Genomic DNA, 10,890 nt, shown 5'->3' on the forward strand with positions numbered 1-10,890 from the left:
GTTAGATCAACACAGCTGCGAAGGAATAGGACACACAGCTGGCCAGGGAGTGCATTCCTCAACAAAAACAGGATTGTGAGAAAAGGGAAAATAAGACCAAATAGGAACAGAGGGGAAAACGCTTTGATGCAAACTTAAAAATGCTGCGTTTTCTTTGTAAAAATTCTACGATTTCTTTGTAGGCCGTCTAAAATACAGCTGGAGAACAGAGTCGTCACAGTACTTGATCATTATTTTATTTTCCCCCGCGATTGAGTAGTTGTGCTTTTTTTTTGACAAAAAACAAAATGAAATGAAAAGACCAAAATGAAATGAAATTGTTGCTCGTGTTCCTGCGGTTGACTGAGGCGAAAAACAACTTTGGTTGGCGTGACTCGCGAAATAACCGCGAGTGGTTGTTCGCGAAGTCACTCGGCACGGTTCGCAGGTGGAAGTTTCCTCGGAAAAATAAATCCCAGATTTGAATCGTTGAAAGTAGTTGGATGTGAAGCCGTGGATCAGAAGACCAGAGTCGGTTCGCTTAAATCGCGAACATGCCTGAGCAGTGTTTTACCTGCAGTAATTGCACGGAAAGTCGTTTTAGACATCTCTCATTTTAATGACTGCGACTCGTTCATTTAAATTGATGTTTTTATCATATTTTAAATTCACTTGAGTAGAAGCAGGACAAAATCAGTAATACCACTAACATACTTTTCTTCACAGAAAATGTTTAAGGTTTACTGTCCAACCTATGTATTTTGAAGTGTAGTTGGAAAGGCCTTTCCGAATAGAAGCATTTATTTGCAGAGCAAACAGTAGCTCCCCGTTCATTAAAATTAAAATGCTTAAGTAACTAACTGAGCGGAACGATCTGACTTTTAAAACATGTCAGAATTACTTTTCCAGTTTGCTTGAGAATTACGGTTGAAGTTATCCCTATTTGGTGTTATGGCATTAACTCCCATTAGAACACAATGACCCTTTTTATTTTTGTGCACTAAGGGCAAGAGACGAGGAGAAAAAAGATTTTCTGACGCCAGGATGTCTACGGGTCATGTGAACAACAAATCTGTGAACTAGGCGTCACTAATTATTTACAAGACGCCAGTGAAAGGCTGGGAACTATAAACTGTCTTACTTTAAGGAGTGTTAATGCGCTGTTCTTGGGCTCTTGTTTGTCTGAGACAAGCAAGTGAGGAAAACGCAGGCATTTTTTCAGGGAGACTATCTAGGCAGCCATTTGGGATTTGTGCCGAGGTTTCACATCTGACTGCACTTTCTCCGCCACTACTTCCTCATTCCTCGAGTTACCTCGCAACCCGGCGTGATTTGGGAGCCAATGGGAAGCGAGCGCTGGCCTGACCACGCCCAGGACTATTGCGGCCGACCTATTCATTGGCTCTAAGGAACATGAGGGTTTGTTTGTAAGGTGGGCATGGGTGGGGCTACGGCAAGGGTGTAGTATAAAAGGGCAGCATCCGCGCAGCACGGAGTATTCACACCGATTATTGTGGGTGTAGAGGAACGAGGGGGAAAAAAAAACACAAAAAAACGGACTCCAGCCTTTGGGATTTGTGATACCTGGTAACTGTTTGTGACACGCTTGTCTGGTACAGAAATACGATTTCTGTGGCTTCTGTGATCTACTCTTCCTAGTGCGTCGCTGTTGTTGGTTTGCTGCGGATTATATGATGAAGGCCATCAGCCCAGTCCGGTCGGTCAGGAGCTGTTACGAAGCTGTGTGCTGCGTGTCGGAGCAGAGTCTCGCCATCTCCCGAAGTAAAAACCCCGTGGATGAGCCCATGACCGTGCTGTACGACATGAATGACTGCTACTCTAAACTGAAGGAGCTCGTTCCGAGCATCCCGCAGAACAAGTCCGTCAGTCAGGTGGAAATACTGCAGCACGTCATCGACTACATCTTCGACCTGCAGATCGCTTTGGAAAGCGAATCTCCCGACAAGACACCGGAGGTTGTGCTGTCCCTAAAGGTGAGCGGACTTGTGCTAAAATGTTGCCTCCGAAGTATTCCGCGATGCGCGTTTATCGGGGGTCGTCAGGCTCCAGAATGATGGTGTGGATTTGTCTGCTCTTAATTGGCCGAAGGCAGACGGGCTCCTCTTCACAAGCTGTACTATGGGGAATGATGGCATGGTACAAGTACACGGCGTGTCATGTACAATATTTTCCATTGTCAACCCGTCTAATGCGAATGTTCTTAACGTTTTCCCACAACGTTTATTCTATTGCAGGCATCGGACTTCGCTTGCGATTTATCGGAAGATAGCAGGGGGTTGAGCGACTAACCAGACCGCACCGTCGCTTCCTACAGAACACACGGTGAGTGATTCAGCTGTCTCGCTTCCTTTTTGCATATTCCTGACGACGAATGAGCAGGGTTACAGTAACAGGTTCTCCGGCTTGAAATGCCTTGTGGAAGGTGTGTGTGGAGGAGGTTCCTCTTTTTTTTTAATAAATGCGAGCGCTCAACAAAAGATAATCGAGGCCGGGAATCCGTTCTCGGAATGAATTAATCCTCCGTGCTCCGACACGGCCCCCACCGCGCGTACATCTGCTGCACAGGCTGATCCGCCGGGGGATTTCTGCTAACAGTGCAGATGTTCAGGCAGCGGCGCGAGTCAATGGCTTTGCCAATACCCAGGAAGGCGCCACCGAGAATCTGGTTCCTCCCTCCGAGGAGAATAATTGCAGATCCATCTGTAAAGAGTTAGGAACACAAGATCTTCGGGTTTTTTTTTCTCCAACCCCCCACCCCCTTGCTTGCAAGCCCTGTCTTCCCTCGCTACCCCCCCGCCCCCGTCCGCCGTGGTTGCCAAATTAGCAAACATTGTGTGTGTGCTGTTGTGGATTTGTCCTTATCAGCTGGAGGTTAATGAAAGTTTCCTCGCAGGCGCCAGGCTGTCTGCGGACCTGCCTGTGATCTGTCTGCCATGTGGGGGGAGAGAGAGAGAGAGAACTGACGGGCTGCTGCCTTTTTCTCCCTATTCACTGTGCAGGTGCGCCGTGACACAAGGCTCCAGTCCAGGCTACGTGTGGAGGAGGAGGAGGGGTTAGGCGGCGAGAGTCGCCCGGCAGAGACGGGGTGGGCTCCTGCTGACAAGCTTAACGACCGCACTTCCGGCTATCGCGCATCGGACTCTCCAAAGCCCCTGATCTGTTTTTAAGAACCGACAAAGCTTGTCCTGACTCCCCCCCCCCCCCCCCCCCCCCCCCTCAGTCCCTTTAAACCACTTTTTATACATTTAATATCACCTTCCACTTAAACTTGTAAGTTGCTGCGGAGGGCTGTTCTTCCCATGTATGATCTTTCTCCCTGTCCCAAAGTGATTGCTGATTTGTCTATAAGGTTATTTTGGGGAGCCCTTTTTTTTCTCCCCCGAGTTGTGCTATAATGCATCTAGGTCACAATGAAATTGTATATACCAAATTTTTTAAGGGGGGTATCAGAGGTGGGAGGGGGTGGGTGGGCTTTAGGGATACTACCCAAATGTTAATTACAACTCTATAATAGAGTTGATTCTGGCTGTTTGTAGAGATGTGGATTTCTACAGACTGTGTCTATATGCCGAGTTTTATAAACTTTTTATAAAAGTATGCTTTACATTTACCTTTTTACATAATAAACAGAAAAGAAGGCTATGGTGATTGTGTGCATTTTTAGACACCTGATCATTCCAGTAGGTTGCAGTTGTAATGAAATGTTTTTTTTTTTCCTGGAATCTTTTCCATTAGCATTAGTTACTTCATTTGTCAAAGCAGAAACTCTCTGCTCCCCATTGGCTGTGTGGTGGAATTTGGCTGAATCCCAGCATCGTCATGCTTCAGTTGCAGGTGGTGTCTGATGGTGGCTTTTGGTTTCAGATTCAAGTTCCATCTGAAGTGCTTTGTGTTGGGCCTGCTGTCCCCAATGCTGCACCAATAGCAAGGCGGCCATTAGGTGCCAGCATCCCTGTTGTGTGTGAGAATCAATGTAGAACGGGGAAAATTAAGGGGAGAATTTTGGATTTGCACACTCTGGCTGACACCCCCTGGTGTAATGTCCCTGCTGTTCCAAGCTGTGCATGGGAGATCTTCAACAACCATATAATCAGGAGCTCAGTTTAAGGGCTCTACTGAAGGGCAGCATCTCTTGCAGTACAATCTCTCACCACCATGCTGGGGCTCTACTTCAGAAATTCTGGTCTGGGGGAAAGGGGGCCACCTAGTGGTCCACCAGAACACTTCCATTGTCCATCTTGTTTTCCAAGTCGTTCTCCGAACCTGATCCTGCCGGAGCACAGCCTCTGGAGCTGTGAGATCAGGCTGCCCAAGCGCAAATGCTACTGTCATTTGAGCTGAAACCAATCCTTGGAAGACCGAAGACTGGAAGGCGATTTGTGAAATGCTCCCACAGTGTCACAGAAAGTTTTACATTTCTTCTAAGGCTGGACTGTTCTTTCCATTATAGGTTTATACATTTTGATTCATGTAACCATGGCTCATGTACACCTCAAATATTGTCTCCAGGAGATAGTTCAGTATGATGTGAGTGGTGTGGTTTAATTCTGATTTTAGTCTGAAAAGTGAGAATTGGTTCAGTTTCTTGGCGGAAGGTGGAAATGTAGGTGTGTCTCGCCGCATTTCTGTCCATTTTCTTTTTAACGGCTTTATCCAAAGCAGGTTGTGGGGGAGCCGGAGCCTATCCTGGCAAGCAACAGGTGCAAGGCAGGATCCACCCTGGACAATCAATCAGTCACAGTGCACACACAAACACACATATTCACACCAGGGCGGATCAACCTGCCAGTGTTTTTTTGGATTGTGAGAGGAAACCCGTGCAAACCTGAAGGGAACATACAGACTCCACATAGATACCACCCCAGGCATTGAACCCAGGGCCCCTGTGCTGTGAGGTAGCAGTGCAAACCACTGCACTACCCCCTGTGCTTGCTGATGTATATAACACATTTCAAGGATGTAGAATTATATCCTGAATAAATTAAGGAAAAAGGAAAACTCACTCCTCTCACATATTCCGAACCGTTTAGGATACAGCTGTAAAAATCCTCGCAGCCGTGCTTGGCAGCTGGCCAGCATTGGAATTGCTTGAATGGATTTTGTTGAAAGTGCTTGCAAAGGACATTCTTTGCAGACATTTATGCAAGTTTGATCTTTTTTTTTTGCTGTTTAACTGCAGCTGAATGGCTTTTCTTCGCCAGTATGTAGATTTATCAGCGTTGACGGCATTATCAGCGTTACTTATTTTGTGAAACATTTCCATGAAACTCAGTAGTGCAAGATTACATTGTGTGGTGTTAACCAAATGTTTAGAACAGTAAAAACCAAACATGATCAAGTAATTCTAATGACTAAGGCAATTACTCTGTTACTTCTGAATGACAAATAACTGGAGTGAAAAGTGAAATACAGTGTGCACACCGGGACCATAAGAGTACATTGTAATATGTCCCTTTCAGAATGTTTTGCAGCTTTTAGAGAGGAACTGAACACTTGTAAATTGCCTCTGGAAGCAGCACTGCACACACAATAATATGGATTGTTCTTTTGCGTTTTCTCACCAGTACTAAGCTCAGTCTAATGCTGATAAGTGCAAATAACTGAGTTTCGGGAGGATTTTAAGGCCAAAATGCACTTGCTCTTCAACAGCACTTGTGTCCCTGAATGCTCTGACTTTCTGAAACTTGGCAGCTGTTGTAAGAGTAGCAGCAATACTTATTGTGTAGTTCTCTCAAATGGCTCAGGCCATATGTTTCTGGCTTTTTGCTAGAGTCCCATTAGACTTCAGTGCACTTGGCACTTTCTTCTTTAAACTGCATCTTCTTGCACCGAACTAAACCTGTTCACACTCTCCACTTGTGCAGGGTACGGAGGTGAATATGTGCCGCGGGAAAGTCACGTCACTTCACTGGATCGCTACAGATCAGAGTGGACTAAAGAGGGGGGGTCACTATTCTGTCTTGAGCAACACAGAAATTCTGTGGGCAACAGTCTGGCCAGCAGCCCCTGCTCTTCTGCTTGATGGCTAACCTCTGTTTCATCACATTACTCTGCTGCAAGAGCCCAGGGGACAGTGTAGCTGACCACTTTGCACAGTTGAAGGATCGAGGCCAAGATTGTGGGTGGTTTTTCACCTTGCACACAGGGGGGATCTGGTGATGGCCCAGTGCTCGATTCTAGTGCTGTTTTCAGATGGAAGCCCCTCTCTAAATCCCACAGCTGACCAATACACTTTCAAATAAGTTATGAATCTGGCAGCACAGCAGTTAGCATTGCTGCCTCGCAGCACTGTGGCCCCTGGTTCGATTCCCTTTGGTGCCATCTGTGTGGAGCTTGTATGTTCTCCCTGTATGCTAGTTTCCTCCCACAGTCAGAAGACACAGTTCTGGGGAAACTGGCCCTGGTGTAAGTGTGTGCCCTGTGATGGACTGGTGTCCCATACCCTGTGTTGTGCTCATTGCTCCCCTGGATAGGCTGTGGTGGCACTCAGTCGGAAGAAGGAGTTTGTGGATGGGTTGATGGCTGAGATTGCGCTAAAAAGCCTTGCTCTGTGAACGTAATATCTGCATCCTCCTACTCCTCGAAACATATTTTTTTGTCGAGGAAGGAGCCTCCTGTTTTCAGCTGGTATGAGGAACTAAACCGTCCTTGATTCTTTGCATTTCAGCGATTTGACTCCTCTGCGAACTCTCTCAACTGCCCGTCTCGCCTGGTTATTTTTTTCTGTGCTGGGAAAAGGCTTCTGCGTTGTGTGGCTTCCTCATTCTTTTTAAGTGATACAAGTTTTGCTTTTACTTGGCAGGGTTACGGTTCTCTTAAGGCGGGTTTAATAATTTAGTGACCCTTTGTTTTTAGCCTGTAAAACTCAGTATGGGTCACACTCCGTGAGCAAAGCTGACGTCGAGAAACGTCATGAATCGGCTTAAATAAGATTTATGAAGGACCTTAATCCCAGATATTGCTTTTTAACCTCCATTGATCCGAGTTGTTTGTACTGGATATCCCGCAGAGCTTCGAGATCAAATGCGCAGTTACTCGGTGTTTGCTTTTATTCATTTGCCGTCGTTTCGTCGTCAACACCCCCTTTGTTCCTGTCCTTTCTCCTCGAGAGCCCTGGTTTCTGACTTTTGCACCAAGACAGCACCCTGCTCCGCCTGCCGGAGAGAGATCCCGTTTGGTATCACAAGTTGCCTTCGGTTTCGTGGGATCCCGGTGTCAGCCGACGCTTTCTGCTCGTGTGTTATGACACTCGGGCTCCGTTTCGTACTCTCGTGAACGACTTAACGGCTCCGGTGTTTGCTTTTATTCATTTGCCGTCGTTTCGTCGTTAACACCCCCTGTTTTCCTGTCCCGGGAGCTTCTGGACACAGAGGAGCAGGGAGATGTTTGTTTTGTTTGTTGTTTTTTTTTTTCACGGCGAGGCCGGAGCGCACCTGTGTAACTCATCTTGGGGCTTGTAACTCGCTCGCAGGTGCGGACTGGCGCCGGGCAGTCTGCCTCAGATCGCTCCCGCCTTGCAGTTAAAAAAAAACCCAGAAACAAAAAAAAAATCTATTTTTTGGTCCCAGTGCTGTACGCACACTAACCTCTTTTCCCCACTGGTGAGCTAAAGACCCACGTGCATCGTTTCTGCCCTACATTAGAGGTCACAAGCGTCCTGGAAAGACAGGAGTGATGGCTCCTGCTATAAACCCCCGTTTATGTCCTTTGAACTCCGTCGCTTCAATTTCAGATTAAGATTACACGAGTAGTTTTAACTTGTTACTTTGATCGTACGGGTAGGCCTTTAGTGACATCACTGTCTTCTCTAATCCTCTTGAGTTTTTAAGTGCTCATTACAAATAATAATAATGTATTCATTTCTTTGATCGCGGCGATCCACTCTCAGTAATTCTCGAAACGAAACGCCTAATAGCTTGGTTAAATGATGTTTGATTGATCTAAATTTGCTAGTTCGTGTATTGTAAATACCCTCATACTGTCGAAGTACAGTGCGTTTTGTATTTTTTTTCCACGGGCCTAAGCGCCACCCAGTGAAAGAGACCCTGTGTCCTGTTATTAATCCCAATGCCCAGTCAGCCAGACTTCCTCATTGTGACAAGTTTTACTCTTCTTATTCTATACAAGTCTCCTTTGTAGTTTTGATTCATGTCTACTGTTGTTACCTTCAGCTTCGGTGGTCGTACTAAGTTGGGGTGTTTATATCTGAATCAATGTAAATATAACTCCTGCCAGGACGGTGGATTTGTCTTGCATGACTGGAGCGCCACCTAGCGGCCCAGGGCGGTAGCACAGATCGAATCTTGTGTCCCAGTTGTCCTGTAGGTGTAGCCTACGATAGGTATTGCATCTTTTTTATATATATTTTTACGGAGGTCATACACATATGAGTTAACTGATTGACATCTTCAGGGAGATGTTTAATTAACGGCACTATTTATGAAGGTCAGAAGACAAGTTTCTAAAGGTGTCCTCCTAATGGAGGAGAATTATACTGTATATGATCAAGTACAGGAGAGTCCGCAGCATGGTGCAGTGGTTGCTGCCTTTTAGTGCTGGGGCCCTGGGTTCGATTCCTGGGGTGCGATCTGCATAGGGTATGTATTTTCATCCTGTGTTTGCGTGGGATTCCACAGGGTGCTCCAGTTCCTTCCCAGAGAGCTAAATCATACTGGTACTGTAGATTAATTGGCCTTAGCGAAAATTGGCCCTGGTGTGAGTGTGTGTGTATCTGACCTGTGATGGACTGGTGTGTCCAGGGTTTCTCCTGCACCCATTGCTTGCTGGGATAGGCTCCGGCTCCCCCACCACCCTGTATTACATTAATCAGTTTGAAAATTGAAAGACAACCATTCTGAAGCTCAGCAGGTGTGAGCCTGCTCGGTACCTGGATGGGAGACCTTCTGGGAAAAGCTAAGGTTGCTGCTGGAAGATGTGTTAGTGGGACCAGCAGGGGGCGCTCCCCCTGCAGTCTGTGTGGGTCTTCATGCCCCAGTATAGTGACGGGGACACTATACTGTTAAAACCGAGGTCCCGACTCTCTGTGGTCACTAAAAATCCCAGAGCGATTCTCGAAAAGAGTAGATGTGTAACCCCGGCATCCTGGCCAAAGTTCCCATTGACCTTTACCAATCATGGCCTCCTAATAATTCACATCTATGAACTGGCTTCATCACTCTGTTCTCCTCCCCACTGAGAGCTGGTGTGTGGTGAGTGTACTGGTGCACTTTGGCTGCCGTCATATCATCCAGATTGGGCTGCACATGGTTGGTGGTGGAGGGGAGTCCTCATTACCTGTAAAGCGCTTTGAGTGGAGTGTCCAGAAAAGCGCTGTATAAGTGTAAGCAATTATTCTGTATTCATATATAGTACATGTATTAATGTATTCATTATAAGATCCACTCACACCACTCCACATCACTCCCCTGTGGAGGCAGCATCACTTTCTGCTTGACCGAGCAAGTTAGGAGCTTCCACTCAGAAACCCTGTCGCTGTGGTCTCCCCACTGATGTGCAGTTGTCTGGCCCCAAGCGTCTTCCAGGTACGCACAGTTTAGATGTGTGCATTTATATGTCGGAAAGAGCATAACTGACAGGAGGCCATATGACACACCATATTCACATTCATTCATTTCTGTTCAATTCGTCTCCATACTAACATGGAGAAAACCCCCCTCCATGAAGGAAATTGCCTTTAACCCTCCAAAAAAAAGGGACGATTTAGAGTGGCCAGCCATGCCTAAGACGTGAAAGAGTGACCAGAGAAACCCCACATGAACATGGGGATGAACTTGCAAAGTTAGCAAGTTCCAAGGCTGGAATCGAACCCAAGAGCCCAGGTCTGTGAGGCACAAAATCACAACATGGCCATGCACTGGGAGTGGGGATGGGGTCGTTTTCTGGGCCTTCCCTTTTGCTGTTACTACTGCACGAGGGACAAACACAGACCTGCTATAAGCACTTGAAGACTTCAGGCTGGAATTTGTTTAGTGCTTATTGTGTACAGAAGATGCCAGAGAGCAATGGGAGTAAAGAAGATCACCAAGGATCTGGGGACCCACATCGAAGTTAAGAAGGTGTGCTCATATGACCCATAGGAGAGTGAGAAGCTTTTCTTTACACAAAGAGTGGCTGGGGTCTGAAATAAGCAGCACCTCCATGCTATATAGCCCTATTATATTATATAGCCTCTTGGAGATCCTCTAAGAACTGACCAGAAACAATTCTCAGATCCAAGTTAACTGTCACAAAAAGAGCTGGATCTCTTTTATGTTTTTAATCCATTTGGTGAGTAAGTTGAGAGCTCCAGTCCTGCATGATTCTCGCGCAGCTTGGTACAGTCTGAAAGATGAAAAGATAAAGGCCAATAGGAAAGTCCTGTTTCAGGTAAGTATAAAGCATTAGATCTATATTATTTACTCAATGGGCTCCCTAACACTCTTCTCAGTGAGTTGCAATATGTTCAAAACTCTAGACAGCTAGACTACTAACTCACACCAGATGCTAGCATCTTATTACTCCTCCACAAGTCTCTACACTGGTTGCCTATAGAATCATGTATTCAAGATAAGATCTTATTACTGTTCAAGGCTCCAACATACTTCTCTGAGCTCCTGCATGTCTACACTCCCTCCTCTAGCCCCATTCAGCTGAGACTGGTCCTCCGCTCACAGTACCCAGGACTAGATCTCGGACTCTCGGGGACTGTGCTTTTTCTATCACTGCCATTATGTTTTGGAGAGCCCTTCCTCAAGACTCTCTTCAAATCCAAAATCAAAACTAACTTTTTTCACCACAGCCTTTATTTGATTGACCTTTATTAATTGCTTACACTTACACTTATATAGCACTTTTCTGGACACTCCACTCAAAGCACTTTACAGGTAATGG

The 10,890-nt window shown here is 46.2% G+C and overlaps 1 protein-coding gene across 1 annotated transcript; it reads left to right on the plus strand.

Annotated features, from left to right (window-relative positions):
- Positions 1–644: 644 nt before the first annotated feature.
- On the plus strand, positions 645–3,640 carry id3 (inhibitor of DNA binding 3). The gene is made up of 3 exons (XM_006631511.3): positions 645–1,973; positions 2,235–2,322; positions 3,000–3,640. The coding sequence occupies exons 1-2, from the start codon at positions 1,671–1,673 to the stop codon at positions 2,286–2,288; spliced, it is 357 nt and encodes a 118-aa protein (XP_006631574.1). The 5' UTR covers positions 645–1,670; the 3' UTR covers positions 2,289–2,322; positions 3,000–3,640.
- Positions 3,641–10,890: the final 7,250 nt, after the last annotated feature.

Source organism: Lepisosteus oculatus, chromosome 11 (assembly GCF_040954835.1).
Source record: "Lepisosteus oculatus isolate fLepOcu1 chromosome 11, fLepOcu1.hap2, whole genome shotgun sequence".
NCBI classification, from domain to species: domain Eukaryota; kingdom Metazoa; phylum Chordata; class Actinopteri; order Semionotiformes; family Lepisosteidae; genus Lepisosteus; species Lepisosteus oculatus.